This window comes from Taurulus bubalis (assembly GCF_910589615.1).
Source record: "Taurulus bubalis genome assembly, chromosome: 18".
NCBI lineage: Eukaryota > Metazoa > Chordata > Actinopteri > Perciformes > Cottidae > Taurulus > Taurulus bubalis.
In genome coordinates this window covers 9,883,373-9,901,650 of record NC_136606.1, presented here as the reverse complement: position 1 = coordinate 9,901,650, position 18,278 = coordinate 9,883,373, and the positions used below count along the sequence as shown (strand labels likewise).

Sequence of the window (18,278 nt, the reverse complement as noted above, 5' to 3'; positions counted from 1 at the left end):
AATAAAAAGACAATTACGTAATTGATTATTTGATATTGAAAATGGTCATTGACCAATTTCCTGTGGATTGATTGATCAACAATTTTAAGCAGTGTAAATGTGTCTCTTCTCTATAGCGAGCCTCAGGCCATGTGTTACACCGAGACCTCTAACCTGGATGGAGAAACCAACCTGAAGATCAGACAGGTAAGACAAAGGAGCTTCTCAATGAATGGATTCTGCACTTGGTCAGTGAGGAATTTCTCCCCCAATTTAGGTTTTAGTACAAAGTATGTGTTGTTGTTTTGTAATTGTTACAGTTATGATGCAAATCAACAATCAATTAATAAGAGATGTAGCACAATGCTCACATTTGCATCCATGTGGTCACACATAAGGCCTGATCCGATTTGATGAAGTTCTTGTTCTCTTTCTATCTCCTGTTTTTATTAGTGTTAGACTTGTTTTGTCTCATGAACCTTGCTTTTCAGGAATGTACTTAGTGATAATCCTGGCTTGTCATATTCAACTTTTTCCAGGGTCTCTCGCTCACAGCTGCCTTTCAAATGCTGGAGGATTTGGTTGTGCTGTCTGGTTGTTTGGAGTGCGAAGAACCCAACAGACACCTGTATGACTTCACTGGCACACTGCGGCTGGAGAACCAGAAGTGAGACACAAACGCACACATAGACAGTTATTGATTGACAAAAGCAAGTGTATTGTCGGTGTTAAATGCACTTTTCTTTTGTGAGTTAGTAGTATTCAAATAGTATCTTTGTTTGAAATAAGACAAAATAAAACTACATAGATATCATATATATCTTTTTAACGATTTTCATCCAGTACAAAATACATCAAATTTAAAAGACAACTATTCATAGTAAAAACATTTCCATTCTTTGTGAATTAAAATGTATCAAGGGTTTTATAGATGATACATTTGAGGTAAGAAAGTAAAGCTTGCGAAGTGACTCGACCGAAGAAAACACCCATCGTATTGACAGCAATTTCCTTCTGAATGCATCAAACAAAAATGCAGGTTGCCCAAAATTAATCTATCATGTTTTGTTTTCCCTTACTCTTCTCAGTCCAGCGCCCCTGGGCCCAGACCAGGTCTTGCTGCGCGGCGCCCAGCTCAGAAACACGCAGTGGGTTGTGGGAATTGTTGTCTACACTGGCCATGACTCCAAACTGATGCAGGTAAACCCGGTGTCTTGTCTGAATACAATATATTGGGTAAAATACATTGTGTAATGGCTTCAAAACAAAATGTATTTTATATTTATCTTCCCTCTTAGTGAACTTAATAGGAATAAGCATAACTGGGAGAACAGTCCTAGTATTTGGATTAACAACAACAAATATTTTGTAATTATGCTTGATAAATGAAATGTAAGTGGTCTTCTTCCCAGTGAAACTATTGCAACTTAATGAAACTGTCCCATCATCCAGCATTGTCTTGATGTGAGTGTCTTCGTGCTGTATTCATTGACCTGTCCACCTGCCAGAATTCCACCAAGGCACCACTGAAGCGCTCTAATGTGGAGCGGGTGACCAACATGCAGATCCTGGTCTTGTTTGGCATCCTGCTGGTCATGGCCCTGATCAGCTCTGTGGGCGCAGCCATCTGGAACGACAAACATACTGAAGAATCCTGCTGGTACCTGTCCAGGGCTGGTGAGAATGCACACACACGTACTGCTTTTCCCAACCAGTAACTTAAGTCTCCTAACGGTCATGAGTTGGCATTAATACACATTTTAAGGCTCAGTGAATATGCAAATATTTTGTGTTTGTGTAGGTGACATCTCCACTAACTTTGCATATAACCTGCTGACGTTCATCATCCTGTATAACAACCTGATCCCCATCAGCCTGTTGGTCACTCTGGAGGTGGTCAAGTTCACGCAGGCCCTCTTCATCAACTGGGTATGCTCCATGTGTGTGTATGTAATGCATGTTTTCCAATTAACTTACTGTAAGTAGTCAAATATTTCTGATCCCTTTTCGCTCCTCAGGACATGGAGATGTACTACGCAGAGACAGACACGCCAGCCATGGCTCGAACTTCCAATCTTAATGAGGAACTGGGCCAGGTCAGTTCCTTCCCCTCCTCATAATCAGTGGCTTTAGGATGTAAAGTAGGAATGTCCGGGGTTAGCATTCAATCAATACACAGCTTTTAAATGTGCAGCGTTTACTTGCATTACCTATTATCTTTTCCAGGTGAAATATCTCTTTTCCGATAAGACCGGAACTCTGACCTGTAACATCATGAACTTCAAGAAGTGTACTATTGCGGGAATTACATATGGGTCAGTCGTCTCATTTTTTTTCTTCTGTAAATTAATTCTTGCCTCTTAGCTCTTCTACAAGAAAATTAACTTAGACTGCCACTAAATGCCACTAAATGCACTTCAGCACTGAGTAACCTTTTAATCTCTAAATATTAAAAACATTCATGTCTTAGACTTCCTTGTAATACTGTGTTGTTATTGTTTCAACTGATTGAACTCTGACATACTTGAACAAATAAACTAACCAACTCATCAACTGATTGCTTCCTTTTCCAATACAACCTCATTCATCACTGCAGCCACTTCCCTGATCTTGACTGTGATCGTTCGATGGATGACTTCAGGTCAGTGACCTTCTCTGACCTTCTCATCCGTCTTCCCCTTTCTAATATTCTTTTCTCCATTTTAGGCTGTGCATGTTTTAAGATATTAATAGAATAATAGACAAAAAGTTGAAGATTACTCACCTATTTTAGCCTGTTATGCAATATGCATGCCACTTTTTCTTCACATTATTAGATTTACTCCTGCCATAAATCTGTATTTCTTGTCTCGCAGCAATCTGCCGTCCAGCAGCAATAACTCTACAGAATTTGACGACCCAACTCTCAACCAAAACATCGAGAACCATGTAGGTGTCTCTGAAGCTTTTCTCGTTTTTCTTTATTTCAAGCAAACCTATTCTGCCCAGAAATGAATGAAGGATGCTGTTCAACACCACGTCCTCTCTGTTTGTGTGTATGTGTTTAGCCTACATCGCCGCAGATCTGTGAGTTTCTGACAATGATGGCTGTGTGCCACACGGTGGTCCCAGAGAGAGAGGAGGACCAGCTCATTTACCAGGCCTCTTCTCCGGATGAAGGAGCGCTGGTCAAAGGGGCCAAAGGGCTCGGGTTTGTCTTTACCGCAAGAACCCCGCATTCAGTCATAATTGAAGCTGTGAGTGTGTATCTATGTGTTTTTTACTGCAGGATTTGCCGCTTTTGTACAAAGTTGAGAGTTGACGTTCTGTTGTTGATTTCAGAGAGGAAAAGAGATGAGCTATGAGCTACTAAATGTGCTTGAGTTTTCAAGGTAATACTCCCATTAATGTTCTTCTCAGGCAGTAAATAACTGTGTAATATAAAACTGTAGTGCATTTTGAAACTAATCCCACTGCTTCCTTCACAGTAACCGCAAGCGCATGTCTGTGGTGGTCAGAACCCCCAACGGGAAGCTACGGCTGTACTGCAAAGGAGCGGTATGTTTATCTCATTATGAATGTAATTTAGCTTCCCAAATGCCCTTTAACATTTTTCAATAATGCTTATTTTGTTGTTTTGCAGGATAATGTCATTTTTGAGCGTCTGACTGAAGCGTCCCAGTACAAAGAATTAACTAATGCTCATCTGGAACAGTTTGCTACTGAAGGTAAGAGAGAGGAAGGTGGTCTTACTCGGTCCCACCTCAGAGCCATCTTTCCTAAGTTTCCTCCATTCTACCGGCTTCTTAGTGTTCCAAACACTCACTTCCCGTTAGAAACTCAATCTATTCTCCATGATCACCCTGATTGATCATCTTATCCTCCTCCCATCTATCTAGGACTGAGGACTCTGTGCTTTGCCTATGTGGACCTGGAGGAAGACGCCTACCAGGAGTGGCTAAAGGAATACAATCGCGTCAGCACTGTGCTCAAAGACCGCGCTCAGAAACTAGAGGAGTGTTATGAACTACTCGAAAAGGTAAACACACCATCTCTTTCTCTCTAGTGATGTGAGGTGTCTGAAAGTCAAAGCAGAGACCATGTCATGAAATTCATACTCGTACAAACAGACACTTCCTGTTTACCAGCAGGTGGCAGAGTGGCTCCATTGATTCCCACACTGCAATAAACAAAATGTGCTTCATTACTCATCATGTTTGTAAATTGCAATACACAAATCTTTTAGCAGATTGTAAAGACAGATGCTGCTCCTTCCTAAAGGGATGGCGTTGCGGACATCTTGTATTGGTCAGAAAGATGGCACTGATTTAGGAATAAGTGAACAAAATAATTGTGATATTCACAAGAGAGTTAAACTAATATGTGGGGAAACCAAGGATTTAGAGCAGAGAGTCAAGGTGGGAAATAAGTGAAGAGGGAAAAAAGAGGAAGCAGTTGCAGGAGGAGGGGAGCTCAGACTGGGAGACCACATGGGTAATTACCTTCACCAGTGTGCCAAAAGCCCCGTAAAACTGGAGTCAACAACACTGTAGTGTTAACTTGTGTGTCCGTGCGAGTGTTTGTGTGTGCGTCTGAGTGTGTCTAATGAGGGTACACATGCATTTAAATGCTGAACAAATTAAAGCAAGGAGGGGAAAGGTAATGGGTTACTTTTTGGCAAGAAGACTGAGAGTTGGTACAGAGGTCTAAAATGAGCTGCTGCACCAACTGAACTGAACTTGCTGGCATCGTTCTCATCCTCTAACTAGATAGGGATGATGTTTTCTGGAGTGAAAGAGCCCTCACACACAGTCTGGGGACGTTTGGCTGAATTTGTTGCCTAAATATAATTTATTCTAACCTACTTTCCTCTTTTGGTCTCACTGTATTTTTTAATGTTATTTCTCTAATTATTTCTGTTCCGCCAACAGAACTTACTTCTGTTGGGCGCCACGGCCATAGAGGACCGTCTGCAGGCCGGCGTGCCAGAAACCATCGCCACTCTGATGAGGGCCGACATCAAGATCTGGGTCCTCACTGGAGACAAGCAGGAGACTGCCATCAACATAGGTAATAGAGAAGCCTTTAACATAAACATAGTCACAGGAAGGGACTTCAAGTTCTGCCCCAAGCAGCTGTGAGAGTGCGTTTAGTGCAGTATGTGCCAGTTATGAAGACAAATCCAGCGCCGGTGTGGAAGTCCTCTGGTCTCTGCAGCTAGAGATGATTGAATAATGGCCAGAAGAATAGTAGTTATTGTGTGTGCCATTAAACGCCAGACAATTTTCAAATCTTTAGGTGCCAGTGGTACGCAGGATGGAAGGCACTCAAAGATGCACTGGACATTTGTGGCAGATTTCCACAAAACAACACTTACAAATAAGAACTACATTTAGTTTAAAAGTTTGGACTCTCTCTGAGACTGTACTGTGCAAATTGTATTTATTTTTCACACACCTTTATGTGATCAAACTGCTCTATATACCTGTAGAGGTATTCAGAATAATTGTGAATTAGTGGTTTTGCTGTGTTTAATTGGTGCATGATGTAGTTGAACTATGCATACCAGACGACAATAGAGATATGATGATGCCAGAGGCTGATGGAGGAGAATGGAGTCAGATAGCTGTGTGAGAGAATGGAGCAGGATTTTGCAAATCCAGTTATACATGAGACAAGGTTTTCCCCTGTGATTTGGATTTGAGTACATCTAATCTCTCCCCCATCCCCCATTCTCTGCCTTCCACTATCTGTTTCTGTTTCTCAGGTTACTCCTGTCGTCTGGTGACACACGGCATGTCCCTCGTCATTGTCAACGAGGACTCTCTGGATGTGAGTAGAACCTCCTCTTCCTCCTGCCGACCTCGTTGAGTTACGTCTGTGTACACTATGTACAGTTGTGTGTGTGTCTGTGTAGGAGGGAGGGGGTTAAGTGTTGGGGTCTTAAGCAGGTTACTGTGGGAACTAGGGTGTGGTCCACAGCCAGATTGGTGGGTGGGGCTCTTTGTGTGCTCACAGGTGCAGGTAATTAAAGTCTCTGGTGTCCCTTTTGGAGAAAGGGATGAAAAGAGACAAGTAGGGAACTATCACTTCTTTCCCTCTCTTTATTCCCCTCTCCTTCCGTCTCTTTCACAACGTTCACATACGTACTGGCTTTCAACGATCACACAGTATTCTCACACTATTTGTGTCTCTTTATCTAACCTGTGTCTAGCTAAAAGCCAGCGGGGTCACAGACTGTATGTACAAGTACATATGTCCCTGTGGCTATTTAAAGTGAGATCAGAGATCTCTAAATTAGATTTCAACCCTAGTTATGTGTTCTTCGCGTTCAGGTTTCATGTGTGACTGCTTAACCTAAGTGCTTGATTACTGTCATGTGTCTTTGTGTCTGTCTCTCTTTCACACACTCTCTGACTCCCACATGTGTGCCGACACTCAACCACTTGCACACACATTCACCGTGTGTTCACTTTTATAGAGTTTTGTTTATACGTGAGACTGGGGAGATTATGCCTCCATAAAGTTTAAGCGTCGGAACTGTGTGTTGTGTGTATTTGTAAATGTGTGTTTGTGTGTGAGGCCAAAGAGGCATTTTATTAGTCTATAGCATGATCAGCACATAACTCTGTATGGTTAACATTGCATCCAACTGGAATCTTGGGTAGAATATTTTAATGTTGGTATTACGCCAACTTCTAGCAAAGGAAATAGTCGTGATTTTATGGTAACATGCATCAAAGTGGTGCCTGGCTGTTTGAAAGCCAGACAGCGTGAAAGGCTTCTTAAGACGCTGAATAAAGTGAGCTGGACAGGGTGAACATTTAATGCCGGAGAATTGTCGATGTGATTAGTACAAGAGTGGAAAAGCTAATAGCGTTAGCACTGTGAGTGGATCATTCTTAACATCGTTTGGAAGATTTTGTTGCTGCTCGGTCTTCCATGTTTTATCATCAGGGCTGCCAGGGCCATACAACTGATTTATAGGCCTTATAATTGTTTGGAATGCACATTATTTGGGCTAAAATTAGTTTGTGGTCATGAATATCCCCAAATATGTCTCATATTTTCTGAGGGTCTGGTGCCTCTGATCGCTCGGGCCTTGTTTCCCTTTGTCACTCATAGAAGAGAGACCTACCTATCTTAAACTGCTTAAAGTCTCTGAAATGGGCGTACATATTATGGAAATGTTTTGAAACTGTGTGGGAAGCCTGTGTCACATACTGTACTGTTCCATTAAACGATTCAAAGTCTGATTGCTGTTGGGTCAACATAGTCTGGGTTGGAGGATGAAGCATTTGGTTCCAACAGGTGATCTCATTTTTATTGCCCTGCCGTTATTGCTGATGCATATTTGAAATTCTTGTGTCTAAGCTTTAATTGCAGGCAAAGGGAATGTTATGCCTATCTTCGTTGGGAAATTCTTCTCCAGAGATTGCACATCGACTTAGGTAGATCCAATAGCACATTAGACAAGAGGTTTTTGTTTCATAAAGGCTGAGCATGTTTGCACCAACACGTTAGAGAAGTGAACTTACACTGGCCAAGTATTTTCAAGCCGGAAAAAAAAAGAGATTGTTCTACGGCTGAATGACTTTTAATGAGGCAAGATGTGCTGTTGCAGTGAAGGATTTAGGCCATTGCTGAGAGAAATTGCTTATTTTTCAGACAAATCTTTCCATCATCGTGAGTTGAGTACAAGTTAAATGCCGCACTAAGGAACTAAATGCAGCACTAAGGACAAAGTCACATGTAAGCTGTTTCTCTGATAATGACATGACTGACTGGACTTAGATCTTACTATGACGAGAACTACTCCTAACCTGATTTTGCGTAATGCAGTTTTTTTTTTCAGCTGGAAGCCTGGCTTACATAGAAATATCAAACATACACCCTGCTGATGTGTCCTTGAGCAAGTTTTGGAATTTGAACCTCCGGCTTATCACTCAAGGGGTTCTTTTGTAAAATAGTTGTACAGACGGACGCATTTCTTTATGGCACAGAGAGACAGCTGGTTGACATGAAACATAAACCATGGGTCATGCATGGAATTTCTTGCTTAGGAGCCAGTTGCATTTTGTAGCATGCTTTCAAGTGGACAAACATGAGACGGAATAAACCACATGACAAAGTGCTGCGACAAAACTCAGTTACATTCACACCCCCTTAAATACAATAATGGTGTCCCACAGATAATCAGCTATTTCAGAGCAGATATTAAATATCCTCTCCCTCAAAAAACATCATACTAATATATTTGTTCACATATGTAGATTTTATATTTGGAGATATGGCTGTCGGAGAAGGAACATCCTGTCATCGCATGTAAAGTGGCATACCTGTGTTTGCGCGTGGTGTCACAGTTATGCCCGTCAATCAGGACAACTTCAGAGCGCTCTGGTTGTGACTGGTGTTCGGTGAGGATAAAAGCAACACTGTCTTCAGTCCATCACTTATCTCACACTTAAAATAGCTTGTGTCGGCTCAGCTTCTTTGTGCTTGTTGGCCCGTTTGAAATTGTAACTTGGATGTGAGAGAAAACAGAAGCTGCTTATCAAAATCTCACCTCGAGGTTGACCTCCTGACCCCATTTAAAAGACTTTGTCCCCAATTTTCACTCTCGATCGCACCCTTTTTCTTTTATCAGTGTGAAGGCTGATCTTTGCGGTGGATCTTGCGTTTGCCGGTCTCAACAGCAGATGCCCCCCCACCAAGCCCATTCTCCGCTCCATGTCTTCTTCACACTACTACCTCCACATGTCAGCACCCTCTCTATATGCATAGGAAGCGACTGCACAGGAAAAATTAATGTCTGTGTGTTTTAGAGGGAGGGTTAGAGGAAGAGCATGAACAAGCAACAAAATATGCGTGTTTATCTTAGTGGAAGCGCAGGAGTGTGTTTGTGAATAAAGCAGGGGAGTGTTTATTGTACTTCACGTATGAGACAGACAATCTGGATAGAGAAAGGAAGGGAGAGACGAATGGTACTGAGCCATGTGAGGGCGATGACTGAGTTGTAATGTGATCTCCTTTTGGTGCTCCTCCTCCCATCAAAACAAACCCTGTGAGCGATGCCTCCTGGGTAAACGGTTTGCGACCACTGAAGCTGTGACGAGCGCCATCTGTCACCTCCGGATCACATGCCACACACAGACCGACACAAATCTTTGCCTTGTCTCTCTCTGTTTAGTCAATACTGAAGGACACACAAGCATGAGAATGTGAAGTCTTTTTTGCCTCTCGTATCGGTCTCTAAATCTGTCACGTACCCTCTCAGTTTACTCAAGATGCAGTGGCACGTGATCACCCTGATCAGCTTGATAGTTCTGAATATACATTACATCTAACTTTCCCACAATCCCCCGCTTCCCGTCACGCTGCCCGCAGTACAACTCTAAAACAAACAACATCTCTCTTCTGCTCATTAATCATCTTAATTCACACACACACTCACATTTTGTTTCTCAAATTACATGCTCTATTGTTCTGGCATTTTTCAATTTGTAATAGCTTTTTTATATATTTATACTTATACATCTGGCCTCCCACTGTTAAATACACATGTCTGCCTATTTTATTTATTTCTGTCGTGCGTGTTTGTGTGTGTGGGGGCTCAGGCAGCAGAGGATGTGGGTGTTTGTACAGATGCACAGTCCGATAATTAAACGGTATTAAATCTCAGTGGTGGTGACAGAATCTGCACTTCAGATATGAGCATGTCTTTATCTGCCTTCTTTTCACTCCACAGCTCTCTCTCTCTCTCTCTCTCTCTCTCTCTCTCTCTCTCTCTCTCTCTCTCTCTCTCCCCCCCCCCCTTCCTTGTCCTTCTCCATTTTCTTTGTACCTTTCCCTATTTATCTTGCTTAGTGCATCATGATGGAACGAGCAATTGAGCTCTCTTTAAATGGAGAGGGTGGCCTGGAACAGATCAACATTTGGCTTTCCCCTTGCTCACTGTGCATTTATTTATATCTTATATATGTATATGTGTATATATACATGGCAAAGCATGCAATGAGAGAAGGTGACCTGTGATATCTCAAACCGGCGCCATGCCCTTCCCATTTTGTGGTCCAAATATAAACCTGATAAAATTCCATGCAGAAGGGGGTGTGTGTGTGTGTGTGTGTGTGTGTGTGTGTGTGTGTGTGTGTGTGTGTGTGTGTTTCCGGCCTCTACGAGCTCAGATGCGTATGAAAAATAAACATTGAGTTTGGAACATAAAACTGCTTGCTAATGAGATCTGTCGTATTGCAATTGGTGCAATCAAAGAATTTCTCCTCTACGGTCTCCAGAAATAGCGGGTAATTTAGCATGAGAATGCGGAGAGTTACATATTAATGGATGTTTCTTTGTGTTAAAAGATCATAGTGGACCTTTTGTGAGCTGTTTCTTTTCATGTTGAGACGCCGTTCTTTCTCATGAGGATACAGTTAGGTCTGGACTTGCTGTACTTTGAAAAACGCCTGCCTGTTAGCTTTCAAAGCTAACTACGGTAGTGTTTGTACCTTAGTTACCTTTTTAATCCTCTCCAGCTCCCTGCAGACTTAGCCTGGTTATTATTCCGGGTTATGTTAGCCGCCGCTAAAGCTTCGGCTAGACTTGCTGTTACAAGTCACTGTGTTGTATTAGCACCTCGCTGACTGGTGAACTGTTTGCATTCACTTGAGGATTAAACCGCGTGTCTGATCCTCTCTTTTAGTGCCTTTTTAAGATGTGAAAATGACATGCGTTTACACTATTGCCAACTTCAGGCACAACTAGCAACTCAGTCGTTGTTATTATTATAATTTCCCTCTAAATAGGAGCTGCACAGGATCAAGCCCCATGCAGAAAATGGGGAAGACTTAAAGCATCAACATCCACCGGCCCACATATGTGTCATGTGCAGTGTTTTTATACGATGATTCTTTCACTCGTGTGCTGTTTACTTTGCATTATGTTGCTGAGGTTTTTTGTGTCCATTCCTCTGAGGAGGTGAGGACAAGCAGGGAAAAGGAGGTTTTGGCAGATTCTCATCTCTCACACATGCATGACATGTACACATACACACAACCCCTGTGCTAACATACAACACTCATACATGCATTACTCCTCTGTGAAAACACATGCACATCACACATGGACACTTTGAGCTTCAGGACTCTGACAACCTGTAATCTCCTTTAATCCTTTCATTATGTTTTTGTTTTCCTTTCCCCTGTTTGGGGAAAAAGGTGAATGCAAACAGGAATTCCGGGATACAAAGAAAAACACACAGCCTCAGGCTGAGAAAACAAGAGCAGGGATTTTTTGGGGGGGAAGAGGAGGGACACTTATGTGCATCACGATTTGGCAAGGAGAAGAGAGACGGCATTGTTCTTATGATTGTGTTACATGTGATCGTGTGTGTGCGCTTGCTGTGTTGTCTCTTGCACATGCTGACCGGCAGACAGAGGGGTCATCTCTCCGCGGGTCACTGGACTCTCTCAGGTCTGACGGCCGCCAATAACCCGCTGTGAGAGAGAACGTGCAGATTCTTAACGCCGCCAACATTTCAAACTGTTTGTGCACTTTTGTGTCTCGGGTTTGGTATTTTCGATCTGATTGCCATGTGTTTAGTTGGATTGCTGCTGTTTCCACAAACAGTTCATGTCATGGGGCGTTTCATTTTGCGTCATTTCTTGTTTATTATTTATATAAGCTGAATTCCACATGTTCAATTAACAAAAGTGGACAGACAGTTCGTGAGCTGATGCTACAGTATTGGGCAGCACTCGATGGATAAAACATTTGTTTAATGTTAGAGGGATTTTATAGGCCTTAACCTGACCTCACCTGGTGATCTCCTTATAGTAAAGAGCTCTTAGAAACATCAAGACAGAGCTGGAACTGTTAAGTCCTAGGAGTCTTATTTTTTTTACTGATCTTGCATTAAAACATCTTAAAAGATCCTCCTTTATTTCTAACATCCATGCTTTCAACAATCCTGGAAGAACTTTCTCCCATAAAGGGTTAGTTGGGTCTAAGGGTTTTTAATGGAGCCCTTTATCTTTCAAAAAATCCTTGAGAAAGCTTTCTTCAAAAAAGGGTTTTTCAGAAGCAAATGGTTCTGGGTAGAACCTCAGCCCTTCAGAAAGAATGCTTTTGAAACCCTTATTTCTAAGAGGAAGTTCAATGGTTTGATTAATAATTAATCATAAAGTTAATCCTTTTTTTTAAATTTGTAAATCTTGTTTGATTATTATTAACAGAATTTCTGTACAGATCGATCACACAAGGCAAACATGAAACGCATGGAACCATTTTAATGCTCTGTAACTTTGAGATCCCACGGAAGTCATGATTTCAGTCAGTGGAAATGGTAGAACTCAGGTGTGTGTGTGTGTGTGTGTGTGTGTGTGTGTGTGTGTGTGTGTGTGTGTGTGTGTGTGTGTGTGTGTGTGTGTGTGTGTGTGTGTGTGTGGTTGCTTGCTTGCTTGCTTGTAGCGTGCCTGCGCCTCCACATGGAATTCATTACAACTCCATGGGATGTTTATTTTCTCCATTAATCCCTGTTCCTCTATTATCAAGAGCTCCATCAAAATTGCCCCCAAACTACTGGCCTGCAGGCAATTTGGCACACACACATACATACTTACTTACTCTTTGCTATTAGATATGAATTGTTTTCAACCCGGCCACACCAACAGTCCATATTTTCCTCTAGTTGTGCGTAGCTCCTGCATATTTCCTCCCACTGGGGTGTTTTGCTGCTTTGTGAAGTAAAGATTTTTAGTTTAGAAGCCATGATCCAACCTTCCCCGAGGACCTTGTAGCGTCAGCGTGTTGTCATAATGTCTACAACAACTGTGAACTTTATATTGGCATTCCTAATTGTTTAGTGTACACACAAGCACATTCTTTCCCCAGATGAAGGCTGCCCATGAAACCAAGAGCATATGTCTTCCATTTGCTGCCAGTGGTTTTGACCTTTTAACAAATTGTCTGTGTTTTGTGTGTAATTTGTATTTTCACCAGTTAAAGAGGCCACATGTCCCAAAAAACACAAAACCTGAAAATGCGCTCACTTGTCATTGAGTCATTTTGAGGGTGAGATTTAGAGTTATGTTTAGTTAGGGTGAAGATTAGGTTTTAAGATTGTTGGGAATTAATGGTGAGGTTCAGGGTTAGAGGTTAGGGTTTCACGTCACTATGAGCACTAGTGTGTTTGTGTGTATGTTGTAAACTTGAACCAACTGGAGAAGAGATGTTGGAGATAAAGGCTTGTCGGTAAATGCATTTTGATGATGTGTAAAACTGTCTAACTGGTCTCTGAAGCTTAGTTTTTAGAGGAAATGGAGAATATCTCGTCAATCTTCCTTTTTAAAGATTTAAGAAAAACACAAACCCTCCTCATTGTGTCTTTGCAGGCTACCCGTGCCACTCTGACAACTCACTGTACGTCCCTGGGCGACTCTCTGAGGAAGGAAAATGAGCTGGCGCTGATCATTGATGGTCAAACGCTGAAATATGCCCTGTCCTTCGAGCTCCGCCAGGCCTTCCTTGACTTGGCGTTGTCCTGCAAGGCTGTCATCTGCTGCCGGTAGGGAAGATGCATTCCACACACACAGACATAAACACACACACTGAAGCACACATACATAATAATACTTTGGTTTATTGCACAGGTCTAGAAGGTCTGGAAAAGTTTGGACAAAAATATTGAAATTCCAGTGCTTTTCTTAGTTTTCTTGCTTAAATGTTCTTAAAAATGGTTGCAACATTTAAATAAAAATGTATCATTGGTGCCATATTATTAATTGAAGAAATAATGAATATTGACAAGGAATCATTTGTATGGAATTTAATTATTTTGAATTATAGCATGGAATCTAATTATAAGGAGCATGAAAAGTAAAAGTCCAGTGTGGACAAAGCTTCCGTCTTGTGACCAAAAAAACAACTAATAAGTCTGCAAGAAGTCTAGACAAAGTCTAGAAGTCAAAGCACCGTTTATTTCGAAAAATACATGTAGAGATACTCGGCATCACTGTTGTGGGAAAACCCACGTACAAAGAAAAACAGAGAGGTTGTCCACACTCAAATGTTCACATTTCCAAAAGTATTTTTTAATGCAACATTTTGACTTCACAGGTCTTCACTTTTAGTCCTGTACCTGTACCCAACTGGATTTGAATATCCACCTATTTTGCTGAAAACTAGACTAGGACACTGTTCTATTGTTACCAGGTTTTGTGTTGTTACCAATATTTTGACCACACATGGTCATCCTTAGGTAAAGGATGAAGTGTTAGATGTCATCTATGAAATGAATCCTGATGACTGTCTAAAGCTTGATTGAGTTTGCAGGAGAAGGTTGGTCCAAATCCTCAAACTGACCCTTTTTTAATAATATAAGGCAAAAAGCAACTGCAGGGACCTCCTAAAGAAAAAATGAACACAAACACTTTCGAAAAATATCCATTGAATCTCACCATGTACTGTGCTATGTGTCGGTGCAGGTGCAGGTCGTTATACCTTTGTACGTGTTGTGAAGGTTGCCGGTTGCACACAGTCAGCAAATGAGCATGAATGATAAAAGCACAGCAGGAGAAATGTAATAAGCTACGCTGCATGGAAATGTCACAGCAATGACTCATTTACTGGTGGCACCCCAGGAACGGGCACCAACACATACGCACACTGCCATAAGACATTTCCATTCATACAAAGTGCACTCTGTTCATAGAATGTTTACTGCGTGTTCCCTTTTTTGGTCATGTTCGCCTCAGCACCAGCTGTGATGTTTAACAAAAGAGTTTCCACTCGTCTTTTGTGTGTGTGTGTGTGTGTGTGTGTGTGTGATCGTTCGTGTTTATATGTGTGTGCAGCCGGGAGGGAAGTAATTGACTCTCCCTTGCATATCCAGGCCATATCCGGACTCGGGTCTCACAGGCCTTGCAAACAGCCTCCAGCTTCCTCCCCTCTATCCTTTACTTCGGTCCTCTCTCTATGTGTACATCTCTCCCTCCTCGCCTTCATATCTCTCGGCACCCTGTTTAGGGATGGATATCAAACATCAGACGTCTGATTCATAGTTAGTTATTGATTTAAATAAAAATGCTGCCAGTTTTAGAACGTGTGCAAAAGATCAAAAGTCAGGTATTTTGAAGTGTAGTGGCGTTTTGATAAAAAGCCTTTATTAGTTCCAAGGCTTGTTTATGACAGGTCGTCATCAGGATACTTCTGCTCCTCTATCCAGGAGTACCTGAGATTTGCTCTTTTCAATATGTTGTCAAGGTTTCAACACTTTTCCTTCAGGAGCACCGGCATTACTTTTGTTGAGTGCTTTCCAAGGTTTACCCATTGAGCAAAACACTGCATTTAGGAATTTTCCAATTTTAGATGATGATTTATTCTTAAGTACAGGTACTTGTGTTGACACAATATTTAACATTTGAGAAATATGGCTTTTCTTGTAGAAATAAATGTGTTTCTATTCATAAAAGTAAAACAAATCAGCATAGAATATTGACTCTAGTCTAGTAGATATTTGTATTTTGTACTGTAGGTCAATGCTTCCCAAGCATTTTGTTGCTCAGATTCTTTGATTGAATAATTATTAGAAGTCCAATAAGATAAAAACAAAGATAACAGAAAAGTTCCATCTGACGATGCCTTGGGAGGTCCCGACCCGCATGTTGGGAACCACTGCTGTAGGTGATTCCTGTTGTGAGTGTGGCAAAATACTTTTTAATAAGGTGCTTGTACATAATGAGCTGTAGCTTTTGACTTTTAAGACTTCCAAGTATCTCACCAACTGTATGTGTGTGATGTGTTACAGTGAGGGAATGTGTGCGTGTGTTGGGTGCACTCGTACGCATGGCTTCCTGACTTCACTGTGCGTTTGTTTATAGGAGGACTTAGGGGCTGCTTATTTTCTGCTCAGCTCCACCGTGAAGAGCGCCGGGAGCCTTTCATCTCTCCAATGCCACTTTATACAATCCCAGACACTGTTGGCAGTGAACAGAGGGAAGGTAGAGGGAGACAGAGAGATTTGTGGTTAGAGGCCAAGAGACGCACACAAAGAGCAGAAGTTGATCCCATCCTTCTGCATCGACTACAGAGGCCAAGACACTCTGAGGGTTCCCCCTGTGGTGTGTGGGGCGGAGGCCGGGGGTGTGTTTGCGCGCGCGTGTGTGTTTGTGCATGTGTGTAAATTTGTGTGTTTTTGCACACGCCCGTGTATGAATTCTAAGCAGACCACCCAGATTTCAGTTTGACCGGGACATGATCCTTCTTACATATTCATAAAAGATGGACTGTCCTTAAGGTGTGTGTGTGTGTGTGTGTGTGTGTGTGTGTGTGTGTGTGTGTGTGTGTGTGTGTGTGTGTGAGTGTGTGTGAGAAGAGTCATAAATCTGCTCATAATTTCATTTTGTCTTCATTATGTGCTCCTGCAGCTGCACATAATTTAATTTTGTAATATCATTATCTGAACACTGACGAACATGGTGGGGATTTGAAGACCTAAAGAGAGAGAGACACACACACACACACACACACACACACACACACACACACACACATTATTTGTAGTCAATGTATATATGACTCCTCCTTTTTCTAGTAACAGTTTGAAGTATTGTCCACACAAGCTTGGTGTTGAAACTCAAATTACCGTCACCTAATACATCACTGAGGCTCAGGTAATTACTATCATCAGGGAAATGTAATGTAAATATTTAAAATCTGGATTTGGGTTAATCTCTAGTGATGCAGCCAATAGGCAAATTGCCTACTGTACCTCCATGATGATGTCTAAATGAGTTTATGCTAAATAAATGATACATTCTATACAAAACACAAATATCTTAAGGTACTGTCAAATGTTTTATTTCATGCTCCATGTAAGCCCTGTACTGTGGGAAATAGAAGTTGCTTTGTCCTACAAATGTAATCCCAGTCCCAGTATTAGTTTTCTCCCACATCTCCTCCTTTTATAGATGCATTTGTTTTCACAGTACAGGTTGCAGATGGTAGGAACAAGACTCGTTATAGCTGTGCTCATGTGAATGAAGAGCAGTAGGAAGGCCTCCTTATACAAAGCATGTTTTGAAAGCAAAGCGGAGGACAAATTCCCTGATATATCCCTCTAAAACGAAATTCTTGGGCAAAACGCCCTCATCTGAGGAAGACCACGTGGCTCCATTTCCAGCTATTATTTCCATGGCAGACGGTGGAAGAAATTAGGGATTGTAAAGTCTCTTTAGTAAAGCCAACCGGAAAACCAAAACAACCGGAATCGGTTGGAGCTGTTTTCTCATTTGTCGGTGTGTGTAAGACATGGCCCCATAAAATGAGAAATACAATCCCACAATAGTTCAGCAAATGCTCCATAACACCTCACTATTGTCTCTCAGTGGCCCAGAGGGAAACATCTGTAATCAAGCCTCCCTCGGTCCTTCATTGTCAGTGAAGAAACGGAACCGGTTATGGACAGGAGGATCAGTGACACGGGTCAAGAGGGTGGAGTACCACTGGAAGCTCCCTGAATATACACACACACACACACACACACACACACACACACACACACACACACACACTTTGGGGCACACTCCGATCTATTCAGACGTGCATAAACACACACCGCTGTAAGCACACACACACACACACACACACGTATATAAACACATCAAACCTGAGCTACCCAGAGTCTTATTAGAGGAACAGTGAATCATTGTTTCCTAATTCCTGGTGAAGAGCAGTTAACAGAGCCCCAGCCTGCAGTGTGTGTTTTTCAGGCTTTATTCTTCTTTCCTATGCTAGCATCTTAGTAGTTTTGCATTCTATCTCAAAATCAATTTCTTGTTTTCTTTCTTTCTCACAGAAAGAAAGACAACATCTTCCCATCTCTAGTAAATACACTTATATCAACCAACCATGTCCATTTGTTTCTCCTCTTATTGTTTCTGTAGAGTTTCTCCGCTGCAGAAGTCTGAGATTGTGGATATGGTGAAGAAACATGTGAAGGCCATCACGCTGGCAATCGGCGACGGTGCAAACGATGTGGGCATGATTCAGACGGCCCACGTTGGAGTGGGGATCAGCGGCAACGAGGGCATGCAGGCCACCAACTCTTCGGACTACTCCATAGCACAGGTGGGATGCAGACGTAGCACGGAGACATGCAGAAGACAGTCGTTCATGCTTGGTCAGGGTCATGCAGATATGTTACAACCTTTTATATGAACGTAGATAATGGATTCATGCCTGGTTGTCCACCCTGCTCAAGTGTCTTAAGGCAGGACACTGAATCCTTACCTGCTAATCCTGATCTTTGACCTCCCTGGAGG

The 18,278-nt window shown here is 42.0% G+C and overlaps 1 protein-coding gene across 1 annotated transcript in view; it reads left to right on the top strand.

Moving 5' to 3' along the window:
- atp8a2 (ATPase phospholipid transporting 8A2) overlaps positions 1-18,278 on the top strand; it is a gene marked incomplete at both ends in the record, with an annotated part of 28,851 nt that overhangs the window by 6,342 nt on the left and 4,231 nt on the right. The window contains 16 exons of the mRNA XM_079234257.1: positions 117-186; positions 519-646; positions 1,068-1,179; positions 1,488-1,656; positions 1,781-1,908; positions 1,998-2,075; positions 2,206-2,294; positions 2,835-2,907; positions 3,027-3,169; positions 3,447-3,516; positions 3,602-3,686; positions 3,858-3,997; positions 4,890-5,028; positions 5,726-5,790; positions 13,350-13,522; positions 17,901-18,084. Coding sequence (XP_079090383.1) covers positions 117-186; positions 519-646; positions 1,068-1,179; positions 1,488-1,656; positions 1,781-1,908; positions 1,998-2,075; positions 2,206-2,294; positions 2,835-2,907; positions 3,027-3,169; positions 3,447-3,516; positions 3,602-3,686; positions 3,858-3,997; positions 4,890-5,028; positions 5,726-5,790; positions 13,350-13,522; positions 17,901-18,084 — 1,846 coding nt within the window. The remainder of the gene's footprint in view (positions 1-116; positions 187-518; positions 647-1,067; positions 1,180-1,487; positions 1,657-1,780; positions 1,909-1,997; positions 2,076-2,205; positions 2,295-2,834; positions 2,908-3,026; positions 3,170-3,446; positions 3,517-3,601; positions 3,687-3,857; positions 3,998-4,889; positions 5,029-5,725; positions 5,791-13,349; positions 13,523-17,900; positions 18,085-18,278) is intronic.